This window comes from Pongo pygmaeus, chromosome 7 (genome assembly GCF_028885625.2).
Source record: "Pongo pygmaeus isolate AG05252 chromosome 7, NHGRI_mPonPyg2-v2.0_pri, whole genome shotgun sequence".
Classification (NCBI taxonomy): Eukaryota; Metazoa; Chordata; class Mammalia; order Primates; family Hominidae; genus Pongo; species Pongo pygmaeus.
Genome location: NC_072380.2, coordinates 114,816,986 through 114,837,183, shown reverse-complemented (window position 1 = coordinate 114,837,183; position 20,198 = coordinate 114,816,986). Strand labels below are relative to the sequence as shown.

General features: G+C 37.8%; 1 protein-coding gene across 6 annotated transcripts in view; it reads left to right on the top strand.

Moving 5' to 3' along the window:
- The window catches only part of UBR5 (ubiquitin protein ligase E3 component n-recognin 5), a 152,441-nt gene that overhangs the window by 35,498 nt on the left and 96,745 nt on the right, over nucleotides 1-20,198 (top strand). For all 6 annotated transcript variants that reach the window (XM_054498353.2, XM_054498352.2, XM_063669005.1 and 3 more), the window contains exons 2-5: nucleotides 15,554-15,598; nucleotides 15,976-16,057; nucleotides 16,532-16,608; nucleotides 17,008-17,127. In XM_054498353.2, coding sequence (XP_054354328.2) covers nucleotides 15,554-15,598; nucleotides 15,976-16,057; nucleotides 16,532-16,608; nucleotides 17,008-17,127 — 324 coding nt within the window. The remainder of the gene's footprint in view (nucleotides 1-15,553; nucleotides 15,599-15,975; nucleotides 16,058-16,531; nucleotides 16,609-17,007; nucleotides 17,128-20,198) is intronic.

Below are 20,198 nucleotides of genomic sequence, written 5' to 3'. Positions count from 1 at the left end.
CTCTGGTTCCCCAAGATCTTACTAGCGAGTGTTCCATGTTCAGCTTCAACTTGGGAAGCATAAGATTAAGCATAAACAGGCCTTTTCGTTGTAGGGCTTATTGGAGGCTTAATGGAGGTGTATGAATTGTGAATTTCTAAGAGGGGGCTGTCCTAAGCAACAGTCTCCAAACTTGAAATAGTGTGCTTACTTACTGCCTCCCTAAACGGACCCCTACTTTTGTGAATATTTTAATCCTTGTGTGTATTTATGGTGTTTTAGAGTGAGTAGTGAGTTCCAAACCTAGTTGAGCCATCAGAATTACTGTGGATGCATAGACATTTTTAAAAAAAATTTTTAAGTTGGTAATATGTTCATGTGGTCTAAAAATAAAAAATTGTGCCTGTAATCCCAGCACTTTGGGAAGCCTAGGCGGGCAGATCACGAGGTCAGGAGTTCGAGACCAGCCTGGCCGACATAGTGAAACCCTGTCTCTACTAAAAATACAAAAAAAATTAGCCAGGTGTGGTGGCGGGTGCCTGTAATCCCAGCTACTCGGGAGGCTGAGGCAGAAGAATTGCTTGAACCTGGGAGGTGGAGGTTGCAGTGAGCCCAGATTGCGCCACTGCACTCCAGCCTGGGCAACAGTGTGAGACTCCGTCTCAAAAAATTTAATAAATAAATAAATAAATAAATTGTAAATTGGCATACAGTGAAAAGCCTCCCTCCCTCTTCTGTTTCCTGGCCTTCTACTTCCCTTCCTCATAGGTGATTAGTATTATTCCTTCCAGAGATATTTCATGCATATACCAATGTTTATTTAACCAGAATATAAATTATTGAGCCTTGTATTTAGCGATTTCTGATTTAGTAGGTTTAAATGAGGCCTAAGAATATGTCTTTTTAATTGTTCCCCAGGGATTTCAATGATGAGCCATATTTAGGCACTCTTATTTTAGAGAGTACACATTACTTTTACATGTGATGTTACCTATTTCTTAAAACAACTTTGTGAAACAGATAAATTTTTGACAGAAGTGGGAACATGAGAGCAAGAGATGTTAAATGAGGTATCCAAGGTTACACGGTGTCAGAGCTGGGAGTCAAAACCCAGGGCTTTTGACTGACTGGGTAGGACCAGTCTGGCACTAATTTTGCTTTTTCATGAAAGCTACAATGTTGATGATTGCCCAAACCAAAGAAACAATTTAATGTGTATGCTTATATCCAATTATTCCTATTCTGGTAAGCATTAGGTGTTAGAATATTTTATTGTATTACTTGCCATTGGAAGACCTCCAGTGATCGGCCTTTCTGTAATTTTCGTGTTAAGGCACTTCACCAGTTAGATTCCTGTTACCAATGTAAGGTGCTTAGACAGTCAGACTCTGCACTATAATAGGCTTTTATCTGTAATTTTGCTTCCTGATGAGCTCTCCTTCCCCCTTGCTATTGCTTCCAGCTTCCTTTTAGTCCCTGTAGCACATTTCCCTAACACCAGCCCAGATATAAACCACAGGGGAGGGAGAGGGAGAGGAGAAAGAAGATTGTCTTCTTAGGCAAGAGGACTGGGAGAGTATCCCACAACTGTAAAATACTGAGTGACTTTCCTGTTTGTCTGGTAAACTCTTTCTGGGGCTAATTCTCAGAGTTTCAGAAATTCCTCATACTCTTATAGCACCATTTGAATTATAATGTAGCCTACGGGGGATTATTTTGCAGGACAACATTCCTTTGTTGTGTTTCATAAAACCTAGTCTGCTAATATTGGTCACAGCAGAATGTTTTAAAACCACTTTTTATTTTTTATTCATTTTATTTTTATTTTTTGAGACAGAGTCTCACTCTGTTGCCCAAGCTAGGGTGCCAAGGGCACAAACTTGGCTCACTGCAACCTCTGCCTCCCAGGTTCAAGTGATTCTTGTACCTCAGCCTCCTGAGTAGCTGGGATCACTGGTGTGCACCACCACCCCTGGCTAATTTTTGTATTTTTAGTGGAGATGGGGTTTTGCCATGTTCCCCAGGCTGTTTTCGAATTCCTGGCCTCAAGTGATCCGTCCGCCTTGGCCTCCCAAAGTGCTGGAATTGCAGGCATGAGCCACCGTGCCCGGCCAAAAATTACTTTTTAAACATTTAAACATTTTAAAAGAAAGACTTTTTAAAAAGTCGCAAATCCACCATTTTGAGGCAATGTAGGGCTTAGAGCTAAGACATGAACGTCCATTTGTTAAGCTCCCCCATCCATGTAAATAAGCATTTACTATGTGTCAGGTATTGGGAATTTTGAAATTAATAAAACATGGTTTTTGCCTTAAGAGTTTGGCAGTGAGGGAGACAGATATTTCATTGTACAAGTAGTTTGAGTATAAGAAATGCTGTTGGGAAGTATGCAGTAGGTATATTGGAATTCAGAGAAATGCCTAGTTTAGTCTGGAGTGAAGGGTAAATTAAGGTTTCCCACAGTTTGTTTCAGTGTAGGCCTGAGACTAGTAGCTATGTGTGCAGAAGGCAGTAGGGATATAGTTATTCTATCAGTCTGTCTAATATCTGTATGTCACCTACCTACCTACGTACCTGCTTTCTTTTTTCTGACAGTGCCATTCAGAAGGGATATGGTTATTCTAAGGCCGAGGGAATAGTTATGTAAACAAAAATAAAAGCGTAGTTTGTGAGTATGATTTAGTTAGGGAATTGTATTTGGAGTACAGGCTCCTTCTGGAAGAGAGAGATGTGATTAGAGTGACGGTAGTGACAAGAAGAAAAAAAAACGCTGAAATAAAAACTCATGTATAAGAAACAAGGAGTTACAGTGTGTTCACAGATTTCTTTTTCCAAGAATTCCCAGACTTAGCTGTCATTCCCTGGATCCTCTAGTTCCTAGCAGATCTTAGGAATCAAATAGGGCCCTATTTAGTTTGAGAACCACTTCAAGCCAGAGTTTGGCAGAGTTGAAGTAGCAATATAGTGAGCTATCCAAGGATGAAAAATAAATTTCAGTAATATTGATAAATGGCTGCCATTTATTGAACACTTAAGTGCCTGCTCTTTCCAAGGTATATTACAAAATTATCTTGAATCCTTACAGCATCACTACTAGACAAGTGGTAGTTCTATCTGCATTTAATAGATGAAGAAACCTTCCATGCCTCTGGGATGTTAAAATAAGCTCTACCAAAGTTCCAGAGCCAGTTCACAGTAGAGGTGGAATCAAACCCAGGTTTCTGTGACACTACAGCATACTCTTCCCACCTCACCAAGCTGCCCCTCACAAGAGAGTAGGTGTGGTGCCTGGGGCTGATGAAATGGCAGCTTACGACATAAAATGACCATTTCAAAGGCAGCAAAACTGCGATTTCATCTTTGACGTTAATAAAACGGCAACAAGAAGCCATCTCAGTAAATCTCGTACAAAGAAAATCTCCAGAATCTAATGGCATCAAGATCCTCGATCAGGAATATAACCCCCTGATTGTCTTGTTTCTATAGAGAAATCAGATTTCATTTCAGGTATTTTATTTCAGTTTACAGTTCTTTCTCAAGGACTGAATAACTTACCAAATAGCAGTGTTTATACTATGAAGTACATCAGCTATCTCATGAGACATTTTATTTGTACGTAGAGTTAAAATTGGATTTGTAGTAATTTGAATACATTATCCGCATTTGGGAGATGCTTTAAGGAATGAAGTCACAGGTATTCAGAATGTGGATGGTCTACGGTGAAGAAAGCATAGTATATTCTCTTGAAAATTTGGTCGGATGCTACACTTTTGGTCAGGAGCTCTGAAGAAGTCTTTTGGTCCTATCTGCTAGCATAGTTTGATTCTTGTATGTATGTATATATAGTCTTACTGTTAAGCAGATGAAATTAGGTAAGATAGATGGACTTATGAAATTATTAAGAATAATTAGTATATAAAGGCCATATCTTGAATCTTTTCTTACCAAATTTCTTCTTGTTTGGCATGTGTATTCTTTCCCTTTTCCTGTTTCGAACGGAGCTGAAAATAACGTGATTGATTTTGCTTTAAAGGTACATGACTGGGCCGGGCACGGTGGCTCACGCCTGTAATCCCAGCTCTCAGGGAGGCAAGAGGTGGGAGGATAGCTTGAGCCCAGGAGTTCGAGACCTGCCTGGGCAATATAGCGAGACCCTGTTCTCCACAAAAAGGAAAAACAAAAACAAAAAAAGGAACATGACTGATTGTGTGTGTGTGTGTGTGTGTGTGTGTGTGTGTGTGTGTGTGTTTAGCATTTCATTTTTCAGAGATGTGTGTATCTTTCAAATGGCCCCAGTAGTTTGGGATTTTGGTCTCCTTTTCACTTAATTAGGAAAAGTGTTATTTGTGATACAATATAAGAATTTCTAATCAGAATATTTTTCAGGTTAGAGGAAGAAATTGGTTGTAGGTATACATTTTAAAAAAGTTTAGCTAATGAAATGACCATGAATAATGTAATTTTTCTCTAGTTTGCAGAGCATTTTTCTCTGCAAACTAGAGAAACATGAATTTTCTCAGTTTAATAGAAATCTTTTTGACAGTTTCAACTAAAACTGTTAACTAAGGGGAATAGTTAGAAGTAGTTCACATTAAAAAAGTTTATATCCCTTTATGAAGTTACAATATTTATTTAGAAACTTCATTTTCTTCTTTGAATGCATCTTGAAGGTGAATGTTCTTGTTTAGGATAACGTGAATGCATTATATATAAACGGGCATTTATCATCTTCATAAGCATTAATAAAAGTGTAAGTCCTCCTTACAAACTGTGATTCAAGAAGCCAACAGTTGGAACTTACCTCACAAAAACCATCTTTTGTTTTGTCTTTCTGTGTTTTGTTTTGTCTTTTGTGTAATTTGGGGTCATTTAACCCAAGAGTAAAGTCAGTCAGATGTTTGCTACTTGGCACAGATTTATTTGGGTAGGCAGTAAGTGAGACCACTGTTTTAGGAATTGGTGAGCCAAATTTAAATAAAATGTGGTTAAGGCTTGTGACTGAGCAGTGGTTAACAGGGATCAGTGTGCAAGCTGAAATCTGAATTATAAGACTGTGATCAGATTGCTTTTCACCAAAGAAATAAACTTGTAGTAATTCTTTAATTCTTATGTGTCAAACCCGGAGGCCTATAGTTGCTAAGCTCTGTGTCCAGGCTGGAGTGCAGTGGGGTGATCATAGCTCACTTTTACCTCAAACTCCTGGACTCAAGAGATCCTTCTGCCTCAGCCTCCTGAGTTGCTGGGATTACAGGCATGAGCCATCATACCCAGCTGCTACACCATTTTATAATCTGAACAGATTCAGGGGCTGGGTGCAGTGGCTCACACCTGTAATCCCAGCACTTTGGGAGGCCGAGACAGACAGATCATCAGGTCAGGAGTTGGAGACCAGCCTGGCCAACAAGGTGAAACCCTGTCTCTACTAAAAATACAAGAATTAGTCAGGCATGGTTGCAGGCGCCTGTAATCCCAGCTACTCAGGAGGCTGAGGCAGGAGAATCGCTTGAACCAGGGATGCAGAGGTTGTGGTGAGCCAAGATCGTGCCATTGCACTCCAGCCTGGGTGACAGAGTGAGACTCCGTGACTCCGTCTCAAAAAAAAAAAAAAAAAAAAAAAAAACCCAGGATCAGGCATGGACAAACAATGTATTCAAAGTACAGGATTGGACCAATAGATTATTATAACAGTATGAAAAATTCATTGATAGGGTTTCAGATTTAACATTGTAACTAATTTTTGAGGAACTATGACTTGTTGAGTTTTGATGTAGTATCAGAGAATATCCAATGCTGGCCATGGTGGAATGCGTCCATAGTCTCAGCTACTGGGGAGGCTGAGGTGGGAGGATCATTTGAGTCCAGGAGTTTGAGGCCTGGGCAACATAGTAAGACCTTGTCTTTTTTTTTTTTTTTTTTTTTTAAAGGATATGCATAATTTAATGTGGAGAAAGGAGAACTCTCATATACTGTTGGTGGGAATGTGAATTAGTACAGCCATTATGGAAAACAGTATGGAGGATGCTCAAGAAAACTAAAAAATAGAACCACCATATGATCCAACAATCCCACTGCTGGGTATATGTCCAAAAGAATTGAAATCAGTATATTTGAGAGATGTTTATTGCAGCACTGGTCACAATAGCCAAGATAGGGAATCAACTTAAGTGTCCCATCAGCAGATGACTCGTTTAAAATGTGGTGTATATATACAGTGGAATACTATTCAGCCATAAAAAATAATGAAATCTTGTCATTTGTAACAACATGGATGAGCCAGGAGGACATTACATTAAGTTAAATAAGCCAGGCACAGGAAGACAAAAACTGCATGTTCTCATTCATATGTGGGAACTAAAAAAAGTTGATCTCATAGAGGTGTAGAGTAGAAAGAATGGTGGTTACTAAAGGCTGGGAAAGGTAGCGGGGAAGGTAGGTTGAAGACAGGTTGGTTAACGGGTACAAAAATATAGTTAAGGAATAAGTTCTAGTGTTCAGTAGCACAGTATGGTGACTATAGTTATCAATAATTTGTTGTATATTTCAAAATAGCTTGAAGAGAAGATTTGGAATGTTCTTATCACAAATGATAAATGTTTGAGGTGCAATCCCAATTACCCTGATTTGATTATTACACATTGTATACATGTATACACATTGTGTACATGTACATGTTGTATGCACGCACCCCATAAATAGATCTATCAGTTAAAAAGAATATCCCTGGGAGGCCGAGGTGGGTGGATCACCTAAGTTCAGGAGCTCGAGACCAGCCTGGCCAACATGGCGAAAGCCCGTCTCTACTAAAAATACAAAAATTAGCCAGGCGTGGTGGCGTGTGCTTGTAATCCCAGCTACTTAGGAGGCCGAGGCAGGAGAATCGCTAGAACCCAGGAGGCGGAGGCTGCAGTGAGCTGAGATCACACCATTGCACTCCAGCTTGGGCCACAGAGGGAGACTAAAAAGAATATCCATAATTTGAGAAGCATTTAAAAGGTATATAAGTAGGAGGTTATTTTGGTTGGCATTTGTGGCTGTTTTAGTAAGAAGAATGAATTATTACTCATTTTCCCCCCAGTGTCGATTTAGTATTGGTCATTTTAATGACACTGTGCATTTAGAGTATGGCAGTTCTCGGAGTGTGGTCTGTGGGACCTCCAAGACTCTTACAGGGGCTCTGAGTTCAAAACTGTCTTTATAATAAAACTGAGGCTTTTTCACCATTTTGACATCTGTGCTGTGGTTTAAAAGCAGTGGTGGGTAAAATACTGGCCTTTTGGCAGAAATCAAAGCCATGGCACCAAACTGTACAACTAATTGTCATTGTATTCTTTGCTTTTCTTGTACTTGTAGGGGAAAAAGCCAGTTTCACTTCAAAGTGTCCTTGATGGAATAGTAGAAGTTACTAACTTTATTAAATCTATACCTTTAAGCATAGGATCCTTTTAAAACAAGCACCTTTTTTCATGGAAACCATTTTTATTTGAGACTGACTGACAAATAATGGTTATTCAGACTTGGATATTTAACAGACATTTTCTTGAAAATGAACAAGTAAGCCTGTTAATTTACAGAAAACAATGAAGGTATTTTTTTATAGTGATAAATTTGAGCTTTCAAGCAAATTTTAGAATTTTGGGAAACTTGTACCCATTACTGTGAGTTTGACACTGTAGATTGATAGTAACATTAGCAAATGTGATTTTTGAGTATCTGTGTCAGTCAATAAATCAGTGTTTTCCAAATGACCAGTGTATCCTGGTCCAGATGACAAAATCATACTTGAGTTATTCAAAGTTCATTAATAGGTTTCAGATTTCCACGTTGCTCTCAACCTTCAAGAAATCACTTGCTGAGTTTTGGTATAATATCAAAGAATAATACCTGTGGTTATCTGGAAAGGATATAAAAATGTACCTCACTTTTCCCTAACTTTTCTACCTAGGGCCAGCTTTTCTTCATATACTTCATATACCAAAACAATATATTGTGATAGATAAAGGCAGAAGCAGATCAGAGAATCTAGTTTATATGAAGCCTGATAATAAAGAGGTTTGCAAAAATGTAAAACAGCTCCCCCGTCAAATATTTTTGGGAAAATTTTTTATAGGTAGGTAATGTATGTCAATATGTAATTAATTTTTAAAATATTCACAAATTTTATTGGTTAACTTTAGTGTTATCAACAGATGTAACCCACATAAACAAAAGATTTTTGGGGTCCTCAATAGTTTTTAAAAGTATAAGGTAGTCTTGAGATTTAACAAGTTTGAGAATCAAACCTTGTAAGAGGTGGAGAAAGGAAGCTGCTGAGGAAACTGTGTTAAATAATATTATATGCATTTTCCACCACAACCAAAGGTTCTGATTTACCTTCAGAGAAAACCCTCCTAGGCTGGGCATGATGGCTGACACCAGTAATACCAGGTCTTTGGCAGCCCAAGGCAGAGAGGATCATTTGAAGCCAGGAGTTTGAGACCAGCCTGTGCAACATAGCAAGACACCTCCCCTCTACCCTCACCCACCCTACTCTTGTCTCTACAAAAAATAAAAATTAGCCTGGTGTGGTGACATGTGCTTGTAATCCCAGCTACTCAGGAGGTGAGGCGGAGGATCTCTTGAACCCAGGAGTTTGAGGCTGCAGTGAGCTATGCTTACACCACTGCACCACCACTCTGTCTGGGTGACAGAGCAGGACTGTGTCCCTTGAAAAAAAAAAAAAAAAACAGTAAACCCTCCTATAAAGAGCTAGAAAGAAATGAACATATATGGTCTTTGATTTCTTGAAGCCTACATTCTTTTGTTTCTGGTAACATTTTTAGTTCCTGTTTGGCCATCACAACAGTCTTACTCATTGGTTCCTCATTGTTAAACTCTTAAGTTTCCTGTGGTCAACTGTGAGATGAGAAAAATTAAGGACCAAATGGGGAGTTTTAAATATAGCTAATTTTGTGTTTATTTATTGCAAGATTATGGCGTTCCTGCATTTTTTGATGTGAAAATATAGTGTTTTTTTTTTCTGTATGTGTTGTCAAAATAATTATATTGCATCTCTCATTTTCCTACCTTCACTTCACCGTGAAATCCCGAAGTTGGAGTACCGAAGATCAGGGTTAAATTCAGATACAAGCATTAAAAAGTGGATTTTTAAAAATGTGTCTGAAAATTGAGTGTCTAATTCAACTTTCAGGCATATAATGAGCAAGTTTTTCATACACAGATGAAGAGACTCATTCCTAACGGGTTGGTGCTTCTTGCTTGGGCTGAGGCAAACAGAAGGCTGGTGTGACTCTTTATGTTAGCCCCAACCCCAGTGGAGTGTATATATTTGTGTGAGATTGTGATTCATCTGGGGGAAAGGATACTACTAAGGCTATAGGAATAATCCTTCCTGGCTCTTTGTCATTCCCAGCCTCATAGGCCAAGGTAACTCCTAATGTTTGTGGTAATACAGAGTGCATGGGGGAAAGGCATTGTTCCCTTCACCCAGAAACAAATCCATAATGCAGCACAAGCTGAAGACTCAGTTTATATAGGAGGTCTTATAACAAAGAACTCCTTAAAAGGGCTCCCCTATGAACTTGCCTTAGGTGGTTTGCCATTGGCTTCCTCCAGGACTGTGTGAAAAGGGATTTGGGGTTGGGATACCCTTTGCATTGAATAAACTAGCCCAGGATCTCAGTTTGCTGGGGGTGGGGCTGGAGTGGGGATGTGCCTTCTAGATGTTGGCACCAGTAAATGATCATCAGAAAGGGCTCAAAGTTTATATAGCCTTTTTTCTCCAGCTATAGTGGCTGGCAGGTGGGACCACCCCACGTGATAGTTTGAATTTATTGATATCAGTGATAACGTGAAACAGTTGGCATGAGAAGCAGCATTTAAGAAGTGTCAGTGTTTGTGGTATGGTGCAAGAGTTGTTTAAAAGAACTGTGTAAAAATTGAGGACTGACTGCCTGTTTACTTAAGAAAGTGCATGATAATTTAACTGCGGACCATGTTCTGTGGTTAGCAATAGGTTGTCTTGTTAGAAAGGTGCTTGTCTCTACCATCTATGTAGTACACAATAGTTGCTCCAAAAAAAAAAAAAAAAATGGTATAGGCAAGACCACCACTCCAAGACTTAGTCTTTAAGATTTAGATGGTTTGCCTTTGGAGAAATGCCAGAAATATTCTTACAGTATTTCTTTTTCTAGCGGAATTTATCTAGTCACAGATTTTTTAAATGTACTGCATTTTTGTTTTGGCAATATCTGCTTTCTCCGACATGGATGACAAGAGGCGAATTTGAAGACTTTTTCTACAGGAGTCTGTAATTTAGTATTGTAGGTAACCTTCACTGACTGTATCTGTTGGTTCTTTGCATGAATTATTAAGCCCTTTACTTCAAAATAAAATTGTACGGGTATGTAAAAGTTTTATTCCATGAGTGGATATCCAGAGTTGGGGTGAGGTGGGGTCACTTTAAAGGCAGTTTCCTAATGTGATTATTGAGTTACTTAGTGTTTTTTTTCCTTCCATGGTAAGTGATCTTTTAAGAGTTATATGGGAAACTATCTTAAATCTGTATATTCACACTGCTCACATGTTTAATTTGAGACGGAAGACCTGGAGAGTTAGTTTTGTTGAGATTAAGATCAGGAACATTTTCTGCCTCTGAAATAAGTTATGTACCAGTAATGTACTTTCTTCATTGTTGGAACTGTATCCAGAAAAGCAGAGGGGTAAGGAAAGACTTGGCAAGTTGTATTCTGTCTTTGCTTAGAGTCTGTGAAGACAGTTCAGATAGAAACACAAATGACTAGATATGAGAGAATTTGTAGACTTCTGTAGGAAGGAAATTACAACTACCAGGAAAGGTTCATGGAGGAGGTGGCATTTGAGCTGGGTGGGAAATAAGTGGAATGAGACTGAAGGAACTGCACTGGTGGCAGATAATGCCGCTTTTGCCATTAACGTGATTGCTGAGAGTCACAAAACATGAGTGGATGTACCTTGTTTAACAGTTCCAGGTATATGGAAACCATCACCTTGTAGAGAATGTGATGTCAGAAATACCTTTCTGTCTTTGAGAATTGAAACCTTTGAAGGTTTAACTATACCCTTTTTTTTTTTTTTGCTTTAGAATTCAGCAAGAAAGGATCTGTCAGGTTGAATCCACTTTAGGGGTATTTGAACATGCAGATATGTTATATGTTAGAGTTAGGCAGAGAATTATGAAACCGAAGAACCTGTACTTAGTGCTGTTGCCAGTTGAGGATCAGTGAGAAGATAAATTACCTTTGAAATTGTAATGTTAAATTTGGGGAGAATGAGACTGAAATTAGAGGGGATTTCAAGTATAGCAATGAAATATGTTGGCTTCTAGCAAGTACCGTTACACTGTTTTCCTGTCTCTGTTAATTAACATCAGTTTGCTGTTACCTTACTTTGTTGCTTTAAACAAAAATTTCAGCCTCTAGATCTGTAAAGTGATCTATACATTTAAAGGAATGAAATAGTTTATTTAATCAGAATATAGAATAAATGTAGCAAACAGGAGTGTAGAGTACCCAAGGATTGTCAGAAGCTTTTTGCTAACCTATTCATTGTGTGTTACAACCACCTCACCGAAGTTCACCTGTCTACCTATCTATCCTTGAATGAGATTAAATGCTGTTATGAGGTTATTTTGTTTGTGTTTTTTTTTTTTTTTTTGACGGAGTCTTGCTCTGTCACCTAGGCTGGAGTGCAGTGGTGTGATCTCGGCTCACTGATCCTGGCTCTCTGCCTCCCGGGTTCGAGCGATTCGCCTGCCTCAGCCTCCCGGGTAGCTGGGACTACAGACGCGCACCACCGCACTCGGCTAATTTTTGTATTTTTAATGGAAACGAGGCTTCGCCATGTTGGTCAGGCGTGTCTTGAACTCCTGACCTCAGGTGATCCGCCCACCTCAGCCTCCCAAAGTGTTGGGATTACAGGCATGAGCCGCTGTGCCTGGCCATTGAGGTTTTTTTCTAATGTCATGCTGTATTCTTAAAATTGTTTTTCATCATAACCATGTGTAATAATTTATTCTGAAATGGAATTTGGTGAGCTTCAGTGTGAGTTTCTTTTTATTTTAAAGAGAGGGTAAACTTTTGTTAATATTGCCTGTGTAGTATTGCCTGTTGTAAACGTTGTATGAAGATCCTTTAAAGTAGGTGAATCTCTATTATGTAGAATAGTTAGCAAACTAAAAAAACTTCAGTTTTTTTTGGCTAAAGGAAGGGAACAGCATGGATAATTTAGCAAATTTAAATGAATGTTATCACAGGCCTGCAGCGATTCTGTGATTTGCCCGTCTACTGAGGACTCTATAATGTAAAAGATAATCAAATACTTCTTAAATATAGTTTATTTTTTGGGGGTGAAGATTTATTTGTTACTGTTATCTGGATTCATATAAACTAATTTGTAGGGCCCAGTTTAGTTATACCTGTCTTGAGATTTGAAAGGATGATACATTTTGTGTGAATCTGTGGACTGAATTTAAGAGTTTTTAAAAATTTGATATTTGGGGAAGCAATCTAAATGTATAAAATCAATTTGAAAGTTTCAAATGGGTACGATAAAAATTGAATATGATAGTGCTATTTCTTTGTAAACATTACATATATATCTTCCATTGATACACTTGCTTTTCATATATTCATAAGCATTTCAGGACTGAGGCTGGGCACTATGGCCCATGCCTGTAATCCCAGCACTTTGGGAGGCCAAGACGAGTAGATCCGTTGAGCCCAGGAGTTTAAGACCAGCCTGGGCAACATGCTAAAACGCTGTCTCTACAAAAAATACAAAAATTAGCTGGGTGAGATGGTGCACACCTGTAGTTCCGTTTACTAAGGAGGCTGAGGCGGGAAGATAGATTGAGCCTGGGGGGTTGAGGTTGTAGTGAGCCGCGATTGCACCACTGCACTCCAGCCTGGGCAATAGAGTGAGACCCAGTCTCAAAAGAGACAAAAAAACGAAAAATAAGAATTTCAGGAATAAGAATTTTCAGAACCAGAGATGACTAAAAGAATTCTTCCCCACATAGATGAGAACTTGAGACCTAGTGGACTTCTAGTGAGTCCAGGTAGTAGTAGATGAGCTGGAAGTAAACCCCAGATTTCTTGCTGTTCAGTGGCATTGTTTCCAGTACAAATTGATGTGCATTTCAGACATGTATTTCAGATGTGGTTAGGGGTCTCACCAGGACTTTTAAGATTAGAAAATTTAATTGATAGCAGTAACCATTTGTGCTGTCTCTCCAGATAGCCTGAAATTAGCTGTTGAGTTCTTGAGTTTAAATATTTTTTAGCATTCTGATATCCTCAAAGCTTATTACAAATAATTGTCTGGAATATTTGGAGCCATGGAAACAACATTTAATTCTTAATCTCAGGCATTGTCCGGTTTTGAAAAAGGCCTTGACAATTTTTTTTCTCTCCCAGTGCTATATATTTTGTGAGAGCTCTGGAGACAGTGTTGAGCTACTAACAAAGGAATGGAAATGAATGAGTTTAGTTACATGCCAGTGAACAAGTTATCTTCTGAAAGTGTCACTACTGTGGTTACTCATAGTAAATGTGGACCCAGGGAAGTGAGAGCTCCTGCTGCTTCTTAGGGTCTCCTAAAGGCTGCTCTTACACTGCAGAGCAGACCCACCCTTGTTTATCTTCTCCCTATTTTCTAGTCAGCCTTTTCTCAGAGCTCATGGGTTCCACAATACATTACCCTTAATGTGTTTTATCTTGGAACGCAGAAGTGTGCTTTGTAAATGGGCAAACTGGAATTCTTTGAAAAAGCTTAACTTTCTTGAACTAGTGAAAACATGTTTTGTTAATGGAAGTAAATGCAAAACTGGGCTACAAAAATGAAAATGTATTTTACTGGGGGCCAAATCACAAATGATCGGATGCTGTTCTTTAGGAGTGAGAATAAGATCACCAGTAAGTATCTACTTCTTCAGAGAGAAATAAAATATGGCCGCATTTGAAAGTTACTTTAGGCTGGGCATGGTGGCTCACGCCTGTAATCCCAGCGCTTTAGGAGGCCAAGGAGAGTGGATCTATTGAGGTCAGGAGTTTGAGACCATCCTGGCCAAAATGACAAAACCTCATCTGTACTAAATTACAAAAATTAGCTGGGTGTGGTGGCGGGTACCTGTAATTCCAGCTACTCGGGAGGCTGAGGCACGAGAATCACTTGAACCCAGGAGATGGAGGTTGCAGTGAGCCGAGATCGCACCATTGCACTCCAGCCTGGGCAACAAAGCGAGACTCAAAAAAAAAAAAAAAAAAGTTACTTTAGTTACTGAATGCAATTCAGTATTAGACAGTTACTGTATGCCTTTGAAAGATGCTCTTCACTAGGAGGATAGAATATACAGGATAAAGTTATAGAACAGCTGACTCCTAATTGAATCTCTTACTGAAATAATCAGGTTATTTTCTCTTACTGAAATAATTAGGTTAGATTATATATGCTTTGTGGCAGTTTTTAAGCCCTAAACTGGCTTTAACGTCATTTATTTTTGGAGTATGTATAACATTTTTATCTGTTAGTACAAATGATTGAAATTTGATTTTATTCATTTTTGTCACTCTTTAGAGAGCAGAATTCATGGACTTTTCTATTGATTTAATGTTCTGGTTTTTCCCATTGCTTTCTAAAATTCTCTTTACTTTTACTCAGTAAAATTTTACTCTGTAAAATTACTCAGTTACTTTTACAAGAATTATTTCTGAAAAAGGTTTTAAAAGATCAGATCAGGCAGTGTTTGTTTTTCGATAACTTAATAGAATTGCTTAAAATCTCTACATTTGATTATATCTTTACATTGTAAAATGACTTAGGTTGACAAAATACCTAGTTTAATTTAGCTATTATAGTGTTTTACATTCAAGACTGTTTTCTTAAGAGAAACAATAAAATCATAACAGAAAATACAAGTTAATATCTCTTTGTTATGTAGCCCTTTGAGGTTTTTTTCTAAATCTGTTCAATACTATTTTAAATGCTGTTAGAAATGGGAGGTGTTATCCTTACTTTATATAGATAAGGATATTGATGATCTGGTTTGTTCAATTTTGTGTTATAAGACCGTTCAAGAACTTGAGATGATGCCTTAAGTCAATTAGGCTTTCTATTTTCATGATATCCGTGTGCACTCAAGAATCTCTTGGCATGGATAACACAGTTTTTGTTTTGTTTTGTTTTTTTAAACAATTGAGCCTTTGGTTGGGCATTGGTTCAGGTACCAACTTTATGCTACCTTTTCTATAAACTCTAGAAGCTTCAGTTTTCTCACCTGGGATTAATGGGAAATGGAATTAATACGATTATCATTGTTACTGAGGTTGCAAATGGGGGGTGGTGAGGGAACGGAATTGCAGAGTCTGTTTGTGATCTTTTTGGGACGAAAATGAAAATATGAAAAACATTCTTACCGTAGCAATTGTTTTGTGTACTACTATTGGAAATTACCAAAATAACAGTACAAGTACCTGTCAGAAGTATTTGTTTACAAAAGATCTGTACATGTGGTTTGTTAATGTTTTGTTTTGTTTTAAAGGTTACGAGAAGTTTCTGAGAAGCTGAACAAATATAATTTAAACAGGTAAGAGTTTTAAAATATTTAAATCTTCTGACAACAATTTTTCTTTATTAAGAAAAAACTCATTTAGGCGGCAGCCTGATATGATTAAGATTAATGTGATTATTAGACTTTAAGAATCTTTTAATCTATCAACTTTTTATGAGTTGGGCTTATTTGAATTATAGATTGCACTCATGCTGTTTTTTTTTTAAAATCTGGCATACAGGGAGATATAAATGATTATGGAGATATTATTTTTCAATTATTGCTTTCAAGTAAATATTAGTTTAAAAAATAGGTTTTGCCAACTATTTTTTTTCTAATTGTATTTAAGAGTAAACCCTATGATGTATTTACCATTAAAAAATAATTTTACTTTTTCTTTTTTTATCTCTCAGCCACCCCCCTTTGAATGTATTGGAACAGGCTACTATTAAACAGTGTGTGGTGGGACCAAATCATGCTGCCTTTCTTCTTGAGGTAAATTATTCACTCTAAGATAGAGAAACGAAAAATGAACTGTTAAAATAGAATTGTGCATCATTGTATTTCTTCCATTATAACAGGAAAACAGCAGTTACTCGAAAGTTATCTTGAAGAGCTCCCAGTTCTCTTTCTTCCTCTGGCCCAGAGAAAGCTTACATGATTTGCCAGAGTGTGAAACTAATTAGTAACAGAATAGGGGAAGCTCCTAAATCCAGTCATTTTCTTACTTTGAATTTTGTCGGATTGAGATGTTGTAAATTATTTTCGACTGGTTTCTTGATAATGTACGTATGTCATATTTCCCCATCTCAGGTGTAAGCACCTTTTGGAAGGAAGTTTATTTATCGTCTTCTGAATTGACAGTGATGGGCACAGAATCTGTTTGTTGAATAAATTCAAATTTTAATACACACCAAATACACCAAATTTTTTTACTTGGATAATTTTTTCTGTTTTCTTTGCTTTTAGGATGGTAGAGTTTGCAGGATTGGTTTTTCAGTACAGCCAGACAGATTGGAATTGGGTAAACCTGATAATAATGATGGGTAAGATATTATGTCCTTTCTATTTAATATGTATTTAGCTCTTAGGTGTTATATTAAACCTGTGTTTTGATTTTAGTAACCCTCAACTTAAAGCATCACAGAAAATTAGATGCTTTTAAAACAGTGAAACTATTGCTTTCTAGTTTAATTTTAATTTTTATGCAAGCAATGATTCACAGCCCAAAGTACTAACATTAAAAGTAACAGAGGAGTCAGTTATCACTTAACAGAAACAGGTTACCAGAACAATGATATTACGTGTTTAGTAGGTACCAAGTCAAATCTACTCTTTAACTGAAATGATTTTATAGATCATTTCCAAATTAAGCAATGCAATTTGAAATAACAGTGTTGTAAAAAGTGTTGGTCTTCAAAAATTTACCTCTTGTTTTCCCCCAGGTCAAAGTTGAACAGCAACTCGGGGGCAGGGAGGACATCAAGGCCTGGTAGGACAAGTGACTCTCCATGGTTTCTCTCAGGTTCTGAGACTCTGGGCAGGCTGGCAGGCAACACCTTAGGGTAAGTTGTGGCCAGTTGAAGGCACCATCTTACAGATGGTCTGTATCATCTTCCTATGAGTGCTCTCAGTCTGAATGATCATCTTCAATATTCTGTCTTGTGATGGAGTGAGAAAATTCTCCTGAACTCTGGGCAGGAGTTCATATTGCTCAGGGTGAGCCACCAGGATAAAAATAACTCACACAGGCTAATTACAATTAATCTGGGCTCTTGACCTTTAAAAAATGTATATAGTGTTTACATGTGTTTATAATGTCACACCATTTATTTCATTCAAAATTTTAAATGATTTTATCTTTGGTCCTGTCTTACAACTTATTCTTGGTACAACTTATTCTTTGTACTGTAACAGCAGAGATGAGTAGTTGGGACAGACTAGCCTCCAAAGCATAAACTATTTATGATTTGGCCCCTTACAGTAAAAGTCTGCTCATCCCAGGTTTTGCTTATCAGTTTATATACTGGCATTTGTTCCTGATCCTATTTATTTATTTCTGGCATCCAACTCTGGTAGTTCTTTCTGAATCAATTTAATGAAGTTTGTAATTGATGTAATTAAACGTTATTTATTTTATTATTTTTATTTTTTTTGTAGAGATAGGGTCTTGCTGTGTTGCCCAGGCTGGTCTTGAACTCCTGGCCTCAAGTGATTCTCCTGCTTTGGCCTCCCAAAGTTTTGAGATTACATGTCTGAGGCATTGCACTCAGCCACTTTTATCTAAAGTTTATATACTGTTAAACTAAAGAAACCATATACAAATTTCACGTCAGATGCTTTTACTCATTTCATACCTTGATTCTTGAATGGCCAGATTTTCTGAAAATACCCAGTTAATGATTAGATTATGCTACTTTAGTCACCACGTGTTCAAAGGCTGATCACAGAAAACTAGAAGCAATTTAACTAGTTTCAAAATATAATTAAATGGAGGAGGAAGTTTTTGGCTTTTTTTCCTCCAGACCACAAATTGGTAGTAAAGTAAAAGTTAGATTTGAAAATTGGGCCTCGGTATGGTGGCTTACACCTCTCAGCACGTTGGGAGGCCAAGGTGAGTGGATCTGTTGAGTCCCAGAGTTTAAGACCAGCCTGGGCAACATGGCAAAATGCCATTTCTACTAAAAGTAGTCCTAGCTACCCAGGAGGCTGAGGTGGGAGGATCATCTAAGCCCAGGAAGTTAAGGCTGCAGTGAGCTGTGATAATGCCACTTTAATTTCCATCCTGGGCAATGGAAATGAGAGACCCCCGTCTCAAAAAAAAAAAGGGTTGGTTGGGGGTTACCAAAATGATTACTTTCTTTGCGTTTGTGTTTTCATGCTGAACTAAATTTATTTTGGAATGTGAGGAAAGTTTTTAGTTGAGTACATCCTTTAGCTATACTAAATATAGCTCTTGTCTTTATTAAAATGTTATATGTGCTCTTTTAATGGTCCTAGGCACACAGTATATGATAAAGAATTCTGAAAATAACATGTAATAACATGAAATTTTATTTCATGTGATAAAACTGAAAAAATTTTGATTATATTTAAGAATAAGTATTACTGGTTATACTGTTGCCAAATAGTACCTTTCTTAAAGATGAACATTTTTTTGTTTAGTTTAAGGATCAGTAAAGTATAGCCTGCATGCTAAATCCAGCCACCCCTGTTTTTATTGAAAGACAGCCATACTTATTATCTGTGGCTGTCTTTGTACTATGACAGCGGAGAGGAGTAGTTGGGACAGACTAGCCTCCAAAGCATAAACTATTTATGATTTGGCCCTTTACAGTAAAAGTCTGCTCATCCCAGGTTTTGCTTATCAGTTTATATACTGGCATTTGTTCCTAATCCTATACTCTATTTAGTTTTTATTTTTTAATTTTTAATTTTTTTTTTCAGACAGAGTCTTGCTCTGTCACCCAAGCTGGAGTGCAGTGGCACGATCTCGACTCACTGCAACCTCTACCTCCCAGGTTCAAGCGATTCTCTAGCCTCAGCCTCCCAAGTAGCTGGGACTATAAGCACGTGCCACCACACCCGCCTAATTTTTGTATTTTTAGTAGAGACGGGATTTCACCATTTTGGCCAGGCTGGTCTCGAACTCCGGACCTCAGGTGATCCACTTGTCTCAGCCTCCCAAAGTGCTGGGATTATAGGCCTGCGCCACTGCACCCAGCCTACTCTTATTTATTTTTAAATTTTATTTTTCATTTTGAAATAATTTGACCTTAAAAAAAGTTTGCAAAAATAGCACAAATAATTTCTGTGTGCATTGCTCCCAGCTTCCCTAAGTGTTAATGTTTTACATTTACATAATCATATTATCAAAACCAAGAAATTAACATTGATCACTGATTAATATACAGAGTTTATTTAATTTTCTCCAGTTGTCCACTAATACCCTTTTGTCCAGGATTCAGTCTAGGATCCAGTTGCATTGAGTTGTCATGCTGCTGCTGCTGCTTTTTTTTATTTTTTATTTATTTTTTTATAGAGATAGGATCTTGTTCTGTTGCCCAGGCTGGAGGGCAGTGGCACAATGATAACTCACTATAACCTTGAACTCCTGGACTTAATGCAGTCCTCCTGCCTCAGCCTCCCAAGTAGCTAGGACTGTAGGCATCGGCCACCACCATACGTGGCTAACTTTTTAAAGTTTTGTAGGTAATTTTTAAATTTTTTGTGGAGACAGGGTCTCTCACTATGTTCCCTAAGCAGCCATGCTTCTTTAGTTTCCTCTAATCTGGGCCAGATCCTCAGCCTTTATCTTTCTGGCCCTGATGAGTTTGAAAAACCAGTGGTTATTTTGTAGAATGTTTGGATTTGTCTATCATTTCTCGTGATTAAACTCAAATGATACATTTTTTGCAAGAATACCACAGAAGTGATGATGTGCCCTTTTCAGTGCATCATATCAGGTGGCATGTGATGTTACTGTTGTTTTATTACTGGAAAGGAGGTGTCCTGTGATTAGTTAAGATGGTGTTTACCTGTTTCTCCACTATAAAGTTACTGTTTTCCCATTTTTCATTAATATGTATTTTGTGGGGAGATACTTTGTGACTGTGCAAATATCCTCTTCCTCATC